Source organism: Sebastes fasciatus, chromosome 11 (assembly GCF_043250625.1).
Source record: "Sebastes fasciatus isolate fSebFas1 chromosome 11, fSebFas1.pri, whole genome shotgun sequence".
NCBI classification, from domain to species: domain Eukaryota; kingdom Metazoa; phylum Chordata; class Actinopteri; order Perciformes; family Sebastidae; genus Sebastes; species Sebastes fasciatus.
Genome location: NC_133805.1, coordinates 4,622,399 through 4,642,382, shown reverse-complemented (window position 1 = coordinate 4,642,382; position 19,984 = coordinate 4,622,399). Strand labels below are relative to the sequence as shown.

At 46.6% G+C, this 19,984-nt stretch overlaps 1 protein-coding gene and 3 long non-coding RNA genes across 4 annotated transcripts; all 4 read left to right on the top strand.

Moving 5' to 3' along the window:
* The first annotated feature begins 2,342 nt into the window (after positions 1–2,342).
* Positions 2,343–4,743, top strand: LOC141776476 (tripartite motif-containing protein 16-like). Its single transcript, XM_074650092.1, has one exon. The coding sequence runs from the start codon at positions 2,380–2,382 to the stop codon at positions 4,084–4,086; it is 1,707 nt and encodes a 568-aa protein (XP_074506193.1). The 5' UTR covers positions 2,343–2,379; the 3' UTR covers positions 4,087–4,743.
* A 391-nt stretch (positions 4,744–5,134) lies between these two features.
* On the top strand, positions 5,135–11,146 carry LOC141776473 (uncharacterized). The gene is made up of 3 exons (XR_012595770.1): positions 5,135–5,351; positions 5,452–5,603; positions 11,078–11,146. It is a non-coding gene; the product is annotated as an uncharacterized LOC141776473 (long non-coding RNA).
* On the top strand, positions 6,089–9,147 carry LOC141776472 (uncharacterized). Its single transcript, XR_012595769.1, has 2 exons — positions 6,089–7,446; positions 7,646–9,147. It is a non-coding gene; the product is annotated as an uncharacterized LOC141776472 (long non-coding RNA).
* Positions 11,147–11,795: 649 nt separating the features above from the next.
* Positions 11,796–12,549, top strand: LOC141776475 (uncharacterized). The gene is made up of 2 exons (XR_012595772.1): positions 11,796–12,149; positions 12,185–12,549. It is a non-coding gene; the product is annotated as an uncharacterized LOC141776475 (long non-coding RNA).
* Positions 12,550–19,984: the final 7,435 nt, after the last annotated feature.

The window sequence follows — 19,984 nt, the reverse complement described above, 5'->3', positions numbered from 1 at the left end:
CTGATACGTGTGTAGAATGTATATGATTATTTGTCTATCATATTTATGTTTTTTACCACATTTTATTTTTTTCTGCTTCATAACTTATTTAATTGTTGTTTGGTAATGTGTTTTATGATGATCTTGATGAAGGCCACAAGCCGAAACACGTTGGTCTAACAATAATATATATTACAAATGTTGCTGGAGTTTTGACTTCTTCAGATAAGAAGTTTCAGGTTATTTAATTTATGTGTTTTCAATGTGCTTCTTGCACCAGCTGCTGTGTCCATATAGTTCTTATTTGTTGTTGGTCATTTTTGTTTAATTGTCTGAGTTGTGTCCTCCTCTCTGGTTAATTCTAGTGATGCTGCACTGACAAAAGGCTGTTGTATATTTATAATTGATCATCAGTTGTAGTTGTAGTTTTGATGTGTGTAACTGGTGGACTTCTGCATTGTGTTGGTTAGTTATTAAAGACGCCGTGACAACAAACTAATTGTTCAGAGATTTGATCTCATTGTTTTGAAAAGAATAAGTGTGTATATTTGGTATATTCAAACTCTGGTTTACAGCTAAGTTAAGATAGAAGTTTAAAACAACATAAGTAGTTTAAATTATACACAAATTCAATGCCTCACATTTTAAGGCATATTCTGATACTTTTGGATTCCATATTTTTAAACTTGACTTGCGTTAGACAAAAAAAATAATAATAAAAATGAATGAAATAAAAAGGTAAAATTAAACAATAAAATCTGAAAAAGTAAAATAATTTCAGAAATGCAAAAGCTTTTTTTGGTGAAGTGTTTGTCATGTTCTCTTCAGTTTTGAGCAAAAGTGAAAAGAAATTGGATAGAAATCCAATAATGGATGTCTATTTTTATTTAAAAATGTGTATATTTGGTATATTTAAACTCTGGTTTACAGCTAAGTTAAGATACATAAGGTTATAAAAGAAAGAGTCATTCAGTAGTGAGGACATGAAATGAGAGAATGAGAATTACTTCAAATGTGTATTTCTAGCTTGAGCATTCAGGGGAGAACACATTGCTCAGCAACAATAATGAGCATGTGTTTGCGGAAGTGGATCAGCTGACTGATGGAGACGTCACTGGCTGAAACAATAACAGTCATTTTGGAACAGCCAATGGGGAAGCTCCATCTCCACCGACCAATGGGGTGACTTCATTACTCACACAGGACCCGCCCCCTCTCTGCTGTGGTCCAATCAAAACCCTCCCCCTCTTCTTCCTGCTCTAAAGCACAGCCTGCTCCACTCTGAGAGCTCAGCCTGTTTGGATATGCATATTTCTAGCTTGAGCTTTGAGGGGAGAACACATTGCTCAGCAACAGCAACGACTACTTTAGATTCGACAGACAAAGTGCCAGTCCTGACTGCATCTCCTCTCCCCCCAGCCATCAGCCACCAGCAGTAAACACAGTTCACACCAACACCCCCCAGCTTTCTCCAAAAGCACCAAGCCTGAGCACACCCCTACCCCCCTTCACACCTCTGTCCATCCAAGAGGGGGAGGTCAACAGGCCGCTCAAAGGACAAAACCCCCGCAAGGCAACCGGCCCAGACGTTGTCTCACCTGCAACCCTCAAACACTGTGCAGACCAGTTGTCTCCAGTGTTTACAGGGATTTTCAACACCTCCCTGGAAATCTGCAGGGTGCCTTTCTGCTTCAAAGCCTCCACCATCATCCCGGTCCCCAAGAAGCCAAGGATCAAAGGTCTTCAGGATTACAGACCCGTCGCTCTGACCTCTGTGATTATGAAGACCTTTGAACGCCTTGTGCTCCACCACCTAAAGACTATCACCAACCCCCTGCTGGACCCACTGCAGTTCGCCTACAGAGCCAACAGATATGTAGATGAAGTGTTTAACTTCTTCGTATTTGTCTAATATAGTTTACTCTTTGTATAATGTGCCGCTCTGTCTGGCTGTCTGGCAGTAGTCTTATTCATGTCTGTGATTGGTCAGATGCTTCAAACACCTCCTCGTTCATGTGAACGCGCTCATAACCAGACAGAGAAACCCTGGGTTGACTTACCGAGTTGATAACCAGCTTCGTAGTACAGTTTAGCGAGATCTCGTTTGTTAGGTTAAGTGAAGCCAGATAACGAGAAGATACCCTGGGTATGTTGAACTCACTTCGTAGTACAGGCCTCAGGCCTCTGCTGACTGATGGAGACGTCACTGGCTGAAACAATAACAGTAATTTTGTAACAGCCAATTGGGAAGCTCCATCTCCACCGACCAATGGGGTGACTCCATTACTCACACAGGACCCACCCCCACCTCTGCTGTGGTCCAATCAAAACCCTCCTCCTCCCCCTCTTCTTCCTGCTCTAAAGCACAGCCTGCTCCACTCTGAGAACAGATGTTTGGATATGGAGCTGCAAGGAGTTCAGCTGGACCGAGAGTCATTCTCTTGCTCAATCTGTCTGGATCTACTGAAGGATCCGGTGACTACTCCCTGTGGACACAGCTACTGCATGAACTGTATTAAAACCCACTGGAATGGAGAGGATGAGAAGAAGATCTACAGCTGCCCTCAGTGTAGGCAAACCTTCAAACGGAGGCCTGTCCTGCTGAAAAGCACCATGTTAGCAGATTTAGTGGAGGAACTGAAGAAGACTGAACTCCAAGCTGCTCCTGCTGATCACTGCTATGCTGGACCTGAAGATGTGGCCTGTGATTTCTGTACTGGGAGGAAACGGAAAGCCCTCAAGTCCTGTCTGATGTGTCTGGCCTCTCACTGTGAGAAACACCTCCAGCCTCATTATGATGTGGCTCCATTAAAGAAACACAAGCTGGTGGAGCCCTCCAAGAAGCTCCAGGAGAACATCTGCTCTCGTCACCATGAGGTGATGAAGATGTTCTGTCGTACTGATCGGCAGTGTATCTGTTATCTCTGCTCTGTGGATGAACATAAAGGCCACGACACCGTCTCAGCTGCAGCAGAAAGGACCGAGAGGCAGAGAGAGCTGGAGGTGAGTCGACTCAACATCCAGCAGAGGATCCAGGACAGAGAGAAAGATGTGAAGCTGCTCCAACAGGAGGTGGAGGCTGTCAATCGCTCTGCTGATAAAGCAGTGGAGGACAGTGAGAAGATCTTCACCGAGCTGATCCGTCTCATGGAGAAAAGAAGCTGTGATGTGAAGCAGCAGGTCAGATCCCAGCAGAAAAGTGAAGTGAGTCGAGTCAAAGAGCTTCAGGAGAAGCTGGAGCAGGAGATCACTGAGCTGAAGAGGAGAGACGTTGAGCTGGAGCTGCTGTCACACACAGAGGATCACAATCAGTTTCTAATCAACGACCCCTCACTGTCACCACTCAGTGAATCTAAACACTCATCCAGCATCAATATCCGTCCTCTGAGCTACTTTGAGGACGTGACGGCAGCTGTGTCAGAAGTCAGAGATAAACTACAGGACGTTCTGAGAGAGAAATGGACAAACGTCTCACAGACAGTGACTGAAGTGGATGTTTTACTGCCACAACCAGTGACTGAAGTGGATGTTTTACTGCTGCAACCAGAGCACAAGACCAGAGCTGAATTCTTAAAATATTCACGTGAAATCACACTGGATCCAAACACAGCAAACACACATCTGTTATTATCTGAGGGGAACAGAAAAGCAACATTAATGAGACAACAACAGTCTTATTCTAGTCACCCAGACAGATTCACTGATTGTCCTCAGGTCCTGAATAGAGAGAGTCTGACTGGACGTTGTTACTGGGAGGTGGAGTGGAGAGGGAGAGGAGTTTATGTAGTAGTCGCATACAAGAGTAGCAGGAGAGCAGGGGGGGTGAATGAATGTGCGTTTGGACGGAATGACAAATCTTGGGCGTTAGTTTGTTTACAAAACAGTTATAGATTTCTGTATAACAACAAAGTCCAAACTCCCGTCTCAGGTCCTCCGTCCTCCAGAGTAGGAGTGTACCTGGATCACAGTGCAGGTATTCTCTCCTTCTACAGCATCTCTGAAACCATGACTCTCCTCCACAGAGTCCAGACTACATTCACTGAGCCTCTCTATGCTGGACTTTTGCCTTATTTTGATGTCACTGCTGAGTTCTGTAAACTGAAATAGACTGAAGTCATTTAAGGGTTAAATTCTGTGTTTTAACTCTTAAACTCATTTTGTCTCCATGTTTGTTGCTGAGAGCTGATTGTTGTGTAATGTCTTCACTGCTCAGAGATCAGCTGTCAATCAAACATTATGGTGGTACTTTGACATCTTCTCATGAGTTGTTCTGTAAAGGTGTGAGTGTCTTCAGGTGGCGCTCCTTCCTGTGTCTGTTTCACTGCTCATGATGATCTTTGTTCACCTGAACTGACTTTGCATTTTTAGGTTGTTCCACTGCATGACTTTTAAGAGAAAAAACACCAGACCTTCCTTTACCATATGTTGTTCTCACCACTTTGTAACTGTAATTATCCTGATCATAATCAATAAGGAGATCATTCATTATTCTCTTTCACATCGCTGAGATTCTGGTTAAAACCAACTGATTGTGTTAATGAAGTAAATCTGTACATGATTACTGATGCTATGTGTGAAGAAACTGAAGGTTTACATGATGAATAAACAAACAAGAACAAAGTAGTTTCCTCCTTGTCTTCATTCCAGGGTATCATACAAAGCTGATGGAGGAAATGTGAGACTAATATGAGAATATACACAAAAAAAACAATTAAACAATTAAAATGCCTTTATTGTAATGGCATAGTCATGTTAGACCCAAAAGCAAACTCCAACTTTTGGCATCAAGCCTTCATCAGGGAGTCAATATGATATAATATGAGAGTATAACTGAGACAGCTTTCCTCCTGAAACACCACAAACTACAGTGTTCATGTTTAGAGTCAGTCAGTCTCTGTCCTTAAAAATATCCTCACTCAAACATCTTCGTCACAGAGAACTGAGCAGCGATTTTTAACCACTGTGTTGCATAGAAACGGAGCATTGTGTCTGTGTGTGCGTGTGAGTGTGATACAAGGTGTAAAACCTGTGCAGCTCTCCTTTACTTCAATATGTATTGTTGGATTTATTATGTACAAAAGTGTGTACAATGACCTGCAATAACCTGATTGTTGGATTTGTTGTGCATGAAATGTTTGCGAGGACAGGGAGGATGTACGTTCTGTTCTTTTGCAAGGTCAAAGAGAGAAAGGAGTCAGAAGGAGAAACAAAGAAGAAGATATGCAGCAAAAACATCACGTGCCATAACTCATGAATATTAATATTGTGTAAACCATAAAACGCTGGATCAGGGATAGCTCGGGGTTCAGACTTCACGAACTGACCCATGCACTGTATGTTGTCAGGGACACGTAGACTGGATCCAGAATTCTGTAAACTCTTTTATTTTACTTGTGCAACATTGATTGTTCGGAATAAATTGTATTATTATGCTTTAACCCGTCTGTTTGGAAAATCTCTTTGTCACACAAGATTAACCAGCACGTAACTGGGCCTTGACCTCTCGGAGGTAGAAGGCCAGTTCCTTCAATTGGTGACCCCGACGTGATCTTCGGCATTGAGAAGCGTGTCCAAGGGACGGACAGACCGGCGAGAGAGAGAAAGGGATCCCTGAAATCTTAAAGGTGAGCAGAACCTGTTGTATCGAACTCTGCATATTGGCTTACTCTAAATTATCTCTCTTGTCGTGCTGAATCTCCTTTGTAGTGATAGATGTTGCAGAAGTAAAGACTTTTAGTAAAAACTGGAAGGAGGAAAAGCTGCCCTTTAGTGAAGCTTAAAGGATTAAAGCTGCCCTTTTGGTGAAACTGAAAGGAGGAAAGCTGCCCCTCTGGTAAAACTGAAGGGAGGAAAGCTGCCCTTTTGGTGGAACTGAAAGGAGGAAAGCTGCCCTTTTGGTGGAACTGAAAGGAGGAAAGCTGCCCTTTTGGTAACAACTGGAAGGATTAAAGCTGCCCTTTTAGTAGCGTGTAAAACTATAAGGATTAAAGCTGCCCTTTTAGTGAAAACTAGGAGGAGGAAAGCTGCCCTTTTAGTAGCGTGTAAAACTAAGAGGAGGAAAGCTGCCCTTTTGGTAACAACTGGAAGGATTAAAGCTGCCCTTTTAGTGGCGTGTAAAACTATAAGGATTAAAGCTGCCCTTTTAGTGAAAACTAGGAGGAGGAAAGCTGCCCTTTTAGTAGCGTGTAAAACTAAGAGGAGGAAAGCTGCCCTTTTAGTGGCGTATAAAACTGTAAGGATTAAAGCTGCCCTTTTAGTGAAAACTGGGAGGAGGAAAGCTGCCCTTTTAGTAACGAAAACTGGAAGGATTAAAGCTGCCCTTTTAGTGAAAACTGGGAGGAGGAAAGCTGCCCTTTTAGTAGCGTGTAAAAATAACGCCTGTATGAGTGTACATTAATAACTAGTATTCAGAGGAAAATTAAAACTTACTGTTGATACTGGGCCAACATCGCTGGAACATCAAAGTGTCCAGTAGAAGCTTATGTTGGTAGGATCACAGCGAGGGGCATAGCGACCCATTTACTCTGAATCTAGTTACTGTCATAAACTGAATAAACCTGTGTGAAATAGTACTGGACAGAATGGACGGAGAATTTGACAAAGACTGTGAGGAACGGGATGGCTGTGGGCCTCCCCGTTTATCATTTGGACAGCAATGGGCTAAAGTCAAGACCAATGTAATCTGTACATTTGATCCCAAGACTAGAAATAAAGAGACTCAAGACCTAGATGAGTGGTATAACATGACAGTGAAGGAAGGGTATTTTCCAGCCACGGGAAGTGAAGCCAAATTCATGCCAGTGATGAGAGCATTAATACAGGTGGTTCATAGAAAGCTGCTGCAAGCAGGACAAGACAAAGAAAAGGGACATATGTTTGTAAGGAGGAAATTGAGGAAGAAAGAAGACGAGTTGGCAAGTAAATTGGTAAAATATAATGTGATACAGATGGCTGCACTATCAGCCTTAGGCAGCCAGACGAAAGCCACCCACGCAAAAACCGCTGAAGCAAAACCACCAGTGAAACCCTCACCCAGTCATAGCGCACCCCCACCACCAAACCCACATACCAGCCAGCCGCCACATTACATGTCCCTCCATCAGCAGTACCCACCTGGCCCAAATCCCAACCCCCCTCCTTATCCTCCTCCTACCCCTAGTCCGGTACCAACCCCACAGGACAGTGATTATACAAACGAAGTTATGGCACCATTGTTTCAAGTGTTAGGTGGTACTTTGGAACTTTAACCCCTACGCTACCTCCTTCGGTAATGATATTAGACAAAAGTATCCCAGACCAGCGGGCAAGCTCCACAGCTTGGTGCTTAAGATTAAGAACGGGGAGAGTGGACGCACGTTCATAGAAAGAGCAAAGACAGAGTGGGCGGGGGCTACGGGGGTGAACCCAGATAAAGAATCACAGCAGCCTCTGTTCAGAATAGCTCTGTTAAAACATGCTCCGGAAGGAGTTAAGAGAAAGATGCAAGAGAATCTAGATATGGCAGGGGCAAAATCATCAAGATGGGAAACACATTTCTGCCATCATCAGGATGCAGAAACCAAGGAGGAGGAAGAGGAAAATGAGTCATTAAAAGAGATGGTAGCTCAGTTGACTAAATTACAGTTGGCAGATGCACGGACTCGTGCAACAGATAAGAAAAAGGGAGGGAAAGAGAAAGATACCCAGATGGCTCAAATTGTAACACCAGCTCCAGCCCCGCCACAGAATCCTTATCCACTGCAGGGCCCGCCACAGGCTATGTATCAACCCCAGTATCATGTTCCTTACCAAGCTGCCCCATATCAGCAGCCCCCTTATCATGAAGGCCGGAATAGAGGCAGAGGGAGAGGGAGAGGAGGCAGGTGGAGGGGGTATGCCCAACCAAGAGGAGGCAGTTGTTTCATCTGCGGAAGCCCGGATCACTGGGCACGTGACTGTCCTCAGAAACAACAACAGCAGATGAGAGGGCCTCCACAGCAGTCATATCAGCCAACAATACAGACTCCACCAAACCAACAGCTAGCTCCAATGCAGGCATACAGCGGGTACTCTGCGCAGGGACCTCCACCTGGTCCATATACACCAGGAATGTTCCCATAGGGGTGCCCGACGGAGATGGAGGGACAGGGGCTGGCAGAGCCCTGTCTCCAGTTGACAGTGAACGGAAAACGAAGATGGTTCATGGTGGATACGGGAGCACGTTACTCCACCTTAGCTGAACCTCTGTGTTCCCTTTCCTCTCACTATGTTTCCGTTTTGGGATTTTCCGGCACTGAACAAAGACTGCCTTTTACTGTTCCCCTTCCTGTCCGGCTTGGGAGACAGGTGATGGAGCACCCCTTTTTGTATGCACCTGATTGTCCACGTGATCTCCTGGGAAGAGATGTTTTGGCAGCACTGGGGGCTTCTGTACATTGTTCACCAGAAGCTGTGATAGTGAGTTTCCCCAGAGGAGAAGAAATGGTGTGCTCCTCCCCCTCCAGTGCTGATCGCATGTGCATGTTGAGTCCTGATACCTCACCTGATGCCCCACCACCCTGTGCAGACATATATTGGGTCCTGCTAGCCGACAGAAACCCTCTGATTGACTTTTACAACATGTGGCAACCATGGATTAGGGCTCTACACCCTTACCTCCCTGTTCCCGATCCTCCCCACTGCACTCTGAATTATGACAGAAATAATGATCTTACGTATCAAGATGAGTTCCAACAGAACCTGTTAGATACAACCTGGGGGATAGGAGTAGGAGGTGTTTATCCACCTCAAGCAGGAAATGGCAGAGGCCGCAGCACTCGCTCTCCCAGATTACTCTCAACCATTCCATCTGGATGTCTCAGAGCAGCTTAGTACAGCCCATGGTGTCTTATATCAGAAACACAGAGGAGATAGGAACGTATTGTACTATTGTAGCATTTTGCTAGACACACAAGAACAGAGAGCCAGCCCCTGTGTCAGATATGCAGCTGCTCTGGCAAAAATTGTAGACAAAGTAGGTCATATAGTCATGCACCATCCTCTACAGATTCTGACCTCTCACAGCACTGTAACATATGTCACATCCTCCTGTTTCACTCTCACCCCCCTCAGACAGACCAAGATCTTACAAGTACTCTCGAAACCACACATCTCCTTTGTACATGAGGGCTGTAATATGGCTGACAATATGACTGATGGCGAGAAGCACTTCTGTGCAGAAAAATCGCTGCCCTTTGTAAAACTAAGGCTGGACTTAGAAAACTCCCCTTTAACGGAAACTGACCTTAGCTTATTTACAGATGGTTGCTGTTTCCGTCATCCCACCGAAGGGTTAAAAGCAGGTTATGCTGTGGTGTCTATGAATACAGCAGAAGAGGAACCATGTACTCTCGATCACGGTCCTCTTGATGGGAAACAATCTGCTCAGGCAGCAGAACTTACGGCTGTAGTTTGTGCTTTGCGGTTAGCGGAAGGGAAGGCAGTGAATATTTTCACAGACTCTGCGTATGTGTGCAATGCAATTCACAGAGATATGTCTGGCTGGGTGCAAGCGGGTTTTAAGACTAGTCAGAATAAACCTATGGCTCATGAGGAGTTGATGAAAGAGTTGTTGGAAGCAATCCAGTTACCACAGAGGGTAGCTGTGATCAAAGTGAAAGGACACAGTCAGGGCACTGATTTAGAGAGTATAGGAAACGAAGCAGCTGATGCAGCCGCTAAAAAGGCGGCAGGGTATTTACCTACTATGATGGTCATGACCACAGCAGATCTCGGTTCTGAGATAACTGATTTCTCCATTATACAAGCTCAAGAATCTGCCACAGCAGCAGAACGAACCATCTGGGAAGTGTTGGAAATATATCATGATAAAACTGTTGTTCTGTAACAAACTTAATTATGTTGGGAGTTTAGCGAGTTTGGTGTTAACTACTAGGCTTAGACTGTCTACAGATAAGTGACTGATGTAAGACGAGCTTGCCTCGTGATGAAATGCTGAGTGGGCCGGTAAAAGAAACAGTTACAAAGCGGATGGGGGAAGGGACAGGATGTTTGATGCAGACAATGTTGTGTAAGATGGAGTCAGATGTAGGTAGACACGAGGATGTATTGTGACATAGGATGGAAAAGTACTGGGTCTGCAGAAAACCTGACCCCTCCCCAGCTAATGTGTATAAAAGTAAACGTATAGCAAAGCTCGGGGTTCATTCACTGCGAACTGAACACTGTATTACATGGTATCAGGGACACATTGATGAATCCAGAACTTCTGTTAATAACTCTGTGCAACTTTGATGAGTATATCTTCGGAATAAATTGATATTGATAACCTAATTTGCATTGTTTATGATTTTAACTCTGAGCTTGCAGCTGCTGAGAAGATAAACCAACACGCATGAAGGTGACGATTCTCTGAGGGAGAATTCCTTCAGAAGATAAGGGAGCTATAGAACAGTTTGATGGTATATGGTATAACGGAGATCAAATAGTTATGCCCCCCTGTTGGATGTCCTCAATACTGACTCAGACTCATGGACTTGACCATAAAAGCCACAAACAGATGTTACGAGATCTCCGCCACTGGTGGATTCCCCGGAAACATGCTACTATAACTGACTTTTTGACTAAGTGTGACGTATGTAGTACATGTAACATCAGACCTACCATCACTCCTAGGGCAGGAAAACATCCTTCTCCCACTGCCCCGGGACAGGAAATCTTTATGGATTTCACAGATATGGGAGTAAGGGCTGGGGGGAAAAGATTCCTCCTAGTAATTGTGGACGCATTTTCACGTTGGGTTGAGGCCTACCCTACGGGAAAAGAGGACGCAAAATCAGTCATTAAATGTCTGGTGAATGAGTACATTCCGAAACATGGGTTTCCTAAATTGATCAGGTCAGATAATGGTTCACATTTAAAAAATAAAGACCTGCAATCTGTCGAAAAGGCTCTGGGACTACAACACAAATTTGGCACTGTGTATCATCCACAATAACAGGACTCACACCATTTGAGCTTACGTGTGGCCGACCTTTCCCAGGGCCGTCCCAAAACCCCTCTCCCCTTCCTGACCTCGGTTACAGACCATACTATTGGAAGGTTAATGCTCTTGTGTCAGCTCTCTCCTATACAGGTGACAAACCTGTCACCCCTGTCACAGAGGACGTTCCAGGACCTGACCCCGGACCCCCGGAACACCTTTGGTTGAAGGTGTTAAAGAGGAAGTGGTCGGAGCCACGTTGGACAGGCCCACACAAGGTTCTGGCCAGAACTGCAACAGCTGTGCAGCTTGCAGGAAAAGGACTCAACTGGTGGCACCTAACACAGTGCCCCAGCAGCAGGACAGGACCTGAAGCAGTAGAGGAGGCAGCCCCACAAGGAGCCCAGGCTACGTGAAAAGAGGGTCACGTATATTTTTTATTTTTCATATACTGTATAAACTGTGACTGTGATGAGATACACATAAGGGAAAGAAGGTTACAAGGTCTTGCCTGTATTTACAGTTAAATCAGGCTAACATGGTTGTTTAGGTGGACTCATCTAGGTGTTTTTTGAAAAACATTATATATCACATTGTATTAAAACTTGTTGCTTAGAATAAATGCTAAAATAGATAAAAAGAGGAACCAGAGGTGGGGAGAATCCACCAGAGAGAAGTTTCACTTCCTTTCCCAAACCAGTATAAAATAGGACCACCCGGATAAAAGTTTTTCAGTTGCGCGCAGGAAAACAAACTAGAAGCATCATGCAGTGCGGCAAACTGCTAGTGGCGTTTGCTGTAGCATTTGTGTTTACCTCTCTTGTCCTCGTTCTTCTGTACAAACTTTCTTAATGTGATTTGTCATGTATTTTAAATGTTTTCATTTCATATTACTATCTTAATGCAATTCATCATGTATTTTCGTGTTTTCAGTTACCATTTTAGTTATTCATGATAAAAGGAGGGAATGTGAGAGAAAATACCATGACCCTTGTGTAGAATTTGTGTACTCAGATAAATCTGAATAACCTGGGAAAGCACAGACTGTACTAGTTTAGATACATTACTTATCATCCTCGCCTCTGCACTCTGCTAAAAATAGCTAATCACAAGTAACTCTTTAACAATAGACAATGCTTTCACTCAGAAGCAGGGTGGAGGGTGTGGGCTACAAGGGGGGGAAGGCTAAACCAAGATTATAAAGAATGATGTAGTGAGGTAGCTCCCCTAATGAATATAAACTAGCTGACCAAATAGCTGCAGGTTTTAAAAACATACCTCTAATAAGTGCTCTGATCCCTATCACTCCTAACAAAAATGTTGACCGCATTAACTACATCCACTATAATGTTCTCCGTTTGACTAATCTAACCCGTGATGCAATTGCCGGACTAGCTGAACAAATGGCTCCTACGTCACTGATGGTGATCCAAAATAGAATGGCATTAGATATGCTGCTGGCAGAGAAAGGCGGTGTATGCTCAATGTTCCAAGACTCATGTTGTATTTTCATCCCTAACAATACAGCGCCGGACGGGACTGTAACTAAGGCGCTAGAGGGGCTCCGGACGCTGTCTAAATCGATGCACGATGACTCAGGTATCAACAGCCCCATTAACGACTGGTTAGACCGTACCTTTGGGAAATGGAAGTCCATGGTGGTATCTCTATTCTCCTCAATCCTTGCTGTGTGTGCATGCTTAGTATTATGTGGTTGTTGCTGTATTCCATGTATTCGCCACCTCATTGAGCGTGTGATTATTTCTGCTGTGCAACGAAAGCATCCGGATGCACCTCCTTCTTATCAGATGGCCATGTTCCAAGCTGAGAGACAGGGTCTCCTGGAAATGGTGGGGGATAGTGAAGATGTTGACCCTAAAGAGGTTGTGTGATGATGCTTATAATTAATACATCTGTTCGTAACATTATCTATGCTTATAATAAATATATCTGTAGGTGAACTTAGTTAAGTTCAAAAGAGGGTCTGTTGGATTTATTATGTACAAAAGTGCTTACAATGACCTGTGTAGGGACCTCACGAGACAAAGAGCGGCCTAGAGCAGAGCCTAGGCCTAAGCCTGAGTTACCGGCCTACATGGGTGATTCAAAGCCTGATCACAGCAGGGGACCCAGCCGCCATCTCATGAAATCTCGCGTCTTCACGCGAGATCTCAGTTGAGTGCAAACGGGAGCAGCCCCATTGGATGAGGCTAACAGGAAACGTGGGGTCTTCTCCGGGGAAACGCCCACTATCTCAAGGGATAAAAGCACGCCACCTGAGGAACTCGTCCCTTTTCCACTGCAACTCACGTTTGCTCCAGGAGGTACCCAACGCTGCAGCGTTTCCCTTTAAGACCGAGCCACAGTAACTGACCTCGCCGGACGAGTAAAGACATTGTCGGGTTCATCAGACGTCCAGACCACCATACCTATAGAAGGAAGACCCGGATCCGCGTCCTTCACCAAGGAAGAGACCGCCCCGCCGTCTTCACATCAGCTGCTTCCATCCGCTGCCACACGGAGAGCCAGCCCTGCCGTTCTTCCCCCCGCTGACGAGCATCATAACGGCCCGTTATTGTCCGAGCCAGCGCGACGAAGCCGCCGGACCAATTAACGAAGATCTACACCACTATCGCTCCGAAGAAGCGATTCAAGTAAGAGGCTTGTATCTGGGCAGAGATTAGTGAAAGTGTATCACAATAGTTCATAATTATTGTGCTGTATAGTAAACGTACGGACCGCCGAGTCCGCTTGTTTTGCTTGTGTACTTTGCTTGTTGCTTGTTGTTGCTTGCTTTGCTTTGCTTGGCTTGTTATTGTATTTTGCTGTGTATTGTACTGTATTTTACTGTGTTATACTGTGTTGTTGTTGACTGCTGTGTGCACCCCGCCGTGGGATTTTCCTTGAAAATCTCTTTGTGCTGCATCAGAGCGTCTCCCTTTCTTTCTTTCTTTCTCTCTCCGACCACGTGGGACTTAACGGCTCCGTTCGCGCGAGGTCGTTGATTTCAGCAACCCCTCCCTCGTGACGGTGACGCCGCCTCGGGAGTTCCCTTGCTCCTCCCACACACGCACACACGTAGATACGCCTCCTCACGTTCCCACCTTACTGATCACGCGGGACTTTCATATCCGTTTGGGCGTGATCTGTAACGTTCGAGCAACCCCTCCCTCGTGACGGTGACGCCGCCTCGGGATTCCCCTTGCTCCTCCCACATACGCACACACGTAGATACGCCTCCTCACGTTCCCACCTTACTGATCACGCGGGACTTTCACATCCGTTTGGGCGTGATCTGTAACGTTCGAGCAACCCCCCCCCCCTCGCGTGACGTACCACTTGCGTGGTGACGTCCACTTAGGGTGTCCTTTGCTCCTCCCATACCACACGTATATACATTTGCATTCACACACACCTCTCTTACACACACACACACCTCTTCTTTTGCCTTTGTGTTTGTTTAATTCTAGTTTAGGGCTTAGAGCTGCATTGTAGGATATCCATTTGTTTATTAAGTATTGTTAATGAGTAATTACTGCTGTGATAAATATTGATTTAGATTAATGTTGTTAGAGTGTTTGTTATTGATTGAGATTACTGTATTTAAATAAATGTTCTTATTTTAACTAGCAGTTGTCTGTGTTTTATTGTGCATTCATATTGTAATAACAACTGGTTATGAGAGTTAGTGCTCGGATTCACCCTTCGCTATTCACCTCCTAAGTGTAAAGTAGTGTTAAAATACTGACCTTTGGAGGGAATATTTCCCTTTATGAGACTGGATTAACGTTTTGGTTATTGGTCCCTGATTCCAGGGTGGTGCCCCGTTCATTATTAATGTTGATTAATAACTCTTATTAATAATAATAATTCTATGAATATTATTTATTAAATTAGCTAATAACCAAACCTGTTCCATTTGTAAATCCCCTACAAATGGTGCCCCGTGTGAGGCTCTCTGATACCAGTTATTGCAATATTCATGTACAATAATCCAGAATAGTCACTTTTGATTTATTAATTTCAGAAATTTTGAATTTTTTTTTTTAAAGTTGTTTGATTTTTGAAAATTAATTTTCTTTACAGGATTTGTCAAGCATAATCAGAGTGGTTAGCTCTGTCTTGTTTGTTTGGAATAGCAATTTTGGTTGCTATTTGTTTTTGTGGAATCTCTAACCCATTAACATAAGCTGTTACTGACTGAAGGTGCTAAAGTGACTCATTAACATCCAAAGGATTTGAGTAACACTTTAGCCTGATAGCTTTAACAAATATAACACAGTTTGTGATCCACAGGTTAAATCCTCTTACCTGTGCATTTTTCTTTCAACAGCATTGTATCAATTTTATTGTATATCTCAAGGGTATCGTGTACTAGCTCAGCAAAATGAGTGGTAGCGACAACCGTGAGTCAGGAGACGATGCTCCCCGGGAGCACACCGACCCAGGCCTGCAGGATGCGGTCGCTGGTCTCCTCAAACTCTCCCTCGAGGAGAAAGACTGCCTTAATAGCTACAGTGCTAGCACTGTAGAAATTAAGCTAGCAGAACTGGTTGACTTTATCAACCAGCCGTCCGGGAAGCCACAACGCACCATCCCGGAGGTGCTCGGCAAGTTAGTCTTGCTGTATGACCGCAAGTCGCAGCTTCAAGCTATCGAGCAAGAGGCGCAGCTCATAGCTGTACAGCGTGAAAAGTACACCCTGCAGAGTGAGATTCGGGAATACCGGTTCGAAGCCTCCCAAACCCAGGGTGAACGGGATCGCCTGCAGAGTGAGACTGAGCGCCTGCAGAGGGAGGCTGATTCGGCGTATGCGCAGCTTCAGGTTGTCACGCAGGAAGCAGAGGCCAGGGTTAGGGAAGCAGAGGACGAACAGGTAGGTACCACTACCAACCGGTTCACCTTAGGGGCATCTGACTCAGATGCGGACGACGTTCCTGCCCCTGATCCATCCAGCCAAACCCCTGACCGGACTCCATCCAGTCTCACCACTCTTGATGGTCACCGTGCCCCAGTAGCGGCCCGCGTGATGGATACAGGTTCACTACCATCCAGGAGTGTACCCCAATCCGTCCAGAGCCGTGCTATGTTGCGGTTTGACTTATCTTCATCTCCACCTCCATCCAGGACCACAAGGGTAAGTTACTCGAGAGAAGCGAGTGGTTTTAGACGCGCACGCACTGACGACCACTCAACGTCGCGTAGCTCGCGGCCTAACCCCAGCCGGACTCCATCCCCTGTGCGCAGGGGACCCAGACGTCCTCCTCGCCGTAATGACCCAAGCGACTGCGGGCTCTCGGATGACTCGGACCGTGGTCACCCACCCCGAGATCAGGGTCTGCGTACCCGTCAGCTTGAGTCCCTGGCAAAGGACATCGAGCGTTTCGATCCAAACAATCGAGAATCAAACATCGACGACTACCTCAGGGAGATCGAGCGATGCCTTCTCGACTTACCTCACGCTACGACGCGTGAGGAACTAAAACTTGTATGGAAGACTACGGCTAGAAGCGTTCATGTCTTCATGGAATCCTTGGCACCACCGACAAGAGACCGCTTTTCAGCCCTCTGCAGTGCCCTACGAGAGGAGTATTCTCCATACACTGATCAAGCTTCTGCCACTCTCGGCGCCTTCGCAGTGCTGCACAAAAAGCAAGAGTCCCCTAGAGACTATTACAGGCGCCTGAGAGCCGCGTACTTTCAAGGTCATAACGCACCGGGTCTGGAGGAAGAACAAACGTTCAAGTCCCTGTTCCTGCACAACCTCCATGAACATGTGCGTTATGACGTAACTATGCACAGCAGATCAGGCAATCTCTCCATGCAGGAGATCCGAAAGTACGCACAGATGGCATGGGAGACACAGAATCGCCCTGCTAAGAGGTACGACGACAACGCCAGGGTCCTGGGGATTCAAACCTTTGAGCGCAACGACCTGGCACTCGAAGGAAACGAGATGCCTCGTGCGATGAGGAATGCCAGGGTAACGCCCCAGGACCGGCGACAACCTCGCCAGTATGGTAGCCAACCACCTCTCCATCATGGCAACCAACAGAACCAGGGGGGTGGTCGCCAAAGCCACTTTCAGAATCAGCCCAGGCCAAGACAACAAAGTGCCTTCCCGCCAAGAAGGGGTCACTTCGACCAGGACCCCAAGCAGACAGGTAAGTACAGCGGGAAGATCCCAAACCCCCCCGGAAAAGAGGGTTTGAAGGAAATGGAGGGCATGATCAGAAGATGCTTGCAGGAAGCGGTAAAGCAGTTCGGAACGGCCAGTCAACCACCCGCGCTGCCGGACGGTCCAAAGAAGCCCGACGGCAGCCCACCACCAGTATGACTAGACCGGGTCCCGTTCTCTTCCACCGCCAGGGTTTACGTTGTAAGCTGGGGAAGGGAACTAAAAGAGCCCGCTTCTCTAACTGGGACCGCCACACCGACTGTACCGCAGCCGCCATTCTTGACTTTCTTAGGTGACCTTGTTCGCAAGGGCAATGCCAGACGCATATACACCTCAGTAGTCATGGGAGGGTGTATCAGCACCCTTGCTCTTCTTGATTCTGGTTCTGAAATAAGCCTGATGTGTCACCACACTTTTACGAAAGTAGCGAGAGCCATGCTCTCCCTCGGTAAGCCGTTGCAGATTGAAACCTGCAACATAAGTATTACCAGCTACACACAGGACAGCTCACCCATCACCAAACGTGCTTGGGTTGACATCACTCTGCAGGAGATGACTCTAGTGCATCCCATTTACATATGCACCCTTGATACAGAACCCTTACTCATCGGTCAGGACCTCTTGGATCGCCTGGCCCCTCTCATCGACTGCCACCGCGGACACATTTGGGCTCAGGTAGACGTCCCAAAGCCATTTGGTCCATCCAGCAGTGGGCCAACCCCAGACGGACAAGTCGCCGTCATTCAGGAATCCAGGGGACCCCTGCCGATGCTCATGCCTCTTCCAGAACCCACTCTGGGTTCTGATCGGTCCATGCCACCCGCGAGTCCACAACCGCCTTGGCTGGATCGTCTAAACCCGTTCTATGAACACAGGTCTTTCCTTTGCTCACTGAAGAACACAAATTCAGCGCTGTACAGCCCCCGCGTGGTGGGAGGTGTACAGCTCAATGACATGACAACTCCAGACGCCCTCCTAGCACTCTGGGCCGAGAGGTCAGCGGTCAGCCAAGACCTGTACAATGAACTGTGCCAACAAGGTCTTTCTCCAGCCTTCGTACAGCAAAGCCATCGTCTTCTTTCTGCGGAATCACCACAGACCCTTCTTAAGGCAGTTGGAGTCTGTGCCCTTTTCGTACAGATCGGGAAGAAACGGGTCATGCACTTTGTGAGTGTGGTTCCTCAACTCCAACCCCCATTCTTCCTGGGGGCGGATCTTCTTGTCAGGCTCGGCGCCCAACTGGACACAATCAATCAGGTTTTATGGTCCCAGGCTAGCGCTGAAAATCATTTCCTTACCACGCAACCAGAACAGATGTTATCAGGACAGACCATTCCCCAGGCATGTCAGGTTACTAGCGAGGTGGCTTTAACCATCCCAGCGCGGACAGCAGGTGTCCCTATCCGCCTCGCAATCCGTAAGGGACAGAAGATGCTTGGCTCACAGGTGTTCTTCCAACCCTTACCCCGCTTTCAGGAGCTCAACCTGACAGTCTGTGGGATGCCCCTGCTTGAGCTGAACAATCGTTCAGCATACTTACTGGTCCAGAATCTGACGCACGTTCCGATTCAGGTAATGATGCGACAACCACTTGGGATGCTGGTCGACAGCTCATTCCATGACTTCGAACTGATGGTGCCTATCATAGGAGAGCTGCCACCGTCCTTAATCCGAGACGGCGACTTGAACAATGTCCTTTTCACCTTTCCTACAAGGATGATCACCGTTGCCCGCCACGAAATGCTACAGAACGAAGCAATTTGCGGCACCTCGCTGAACACTGAAGGTGACATGGTCGTGTACGCCCTCGTGACCGAAGGGGGCGATGGAGCTGACCTCCCACCAGAAGAACCATACCCCGGCTTTGAGTCTGAAATTGAGCAACAACTCGCAAAAGCAGATGATCTGACCACAGAAGACCAGCGGGAAGCACTTCGGAAGCTATTCCGAGAGTTCCAGGAAGTCTTCTCAAGGGACTCTCATGACTGTGGAGTCACCGATCTCCACACAGTTCGCATTCCCACCGATCCCACGGCACCACCAACCTTCGTACGCCAGTATAGAATCCCGTTGGCTGCCTACGAGTCCATCCAGGAGATCCTTGACAAATTGTTGCAGAAACAAATTATCAGGGAATGCAACTCTACATACAATTCGCCAATCTGGCCGGTGTTGAAACCGACAGGCAAGTGGCGTCTGACCATTGACTATCGCCCGTTGAATAAACAGGTCCCTCTTTCCCGCTGGCCTATGATCCACTTGGATCAAGAGTTGGCCAAGGTAAAAGAGGCCCGCTTCTTCTCAACGGTGGATGTGGCCAACGGTTTCTGGACCATGAAAGTCGACCCAAGTGACCAGTACAAGCTGGCTTTCTCTTTTGGCAATCGCCAATACACCTGGAACCGATGTCCGTTTGGGTACTCGAACTCACCATCTGAGTTCAACATTTTCCTCCACAAAGCGATGAGTGATGCCGCGGCACGCGGAAACCTTATCTATGTGGACGACATCCTCATGAGAAGCCAAAACTTTGAGACACACCTAACGGAGATTCGCCACGTGCTCAATCAGCTCACCGCGGCCGGAGCAAAACTAGCAATTGCTAAGGGCCAGTGGTGTCGCACAAAGGTTAAGTATGTGGGCCTGACGGTTGGAGCCCAAGGCATCGAACCCCAGGCAGGGAGAATTCGAGCCATTCAAGACATCAAAGCTCCAACAGGTGTGTCCGAACTCAGGAGTTTCCTGGGGGTCTGTAACTACTCCCGACAATTTATTGAGGACTATGCGGAGATAACCAGACCCCTGACGGAGCTCCTCCATAAAGATAAGTCCTTTGAGTGGGTAGAACCCCAAGAACAGTCTTTCCG

Excerpts from the sequence above, each read along its gene's own strand:
- LOC141776476 (XM_074650092.1), top strand. The coding sequence starts at position 2,380 with ATGGAGCTGCAAGGAGTTCAGCTGGACCGAGAGTCATTCTCTTGCTCA.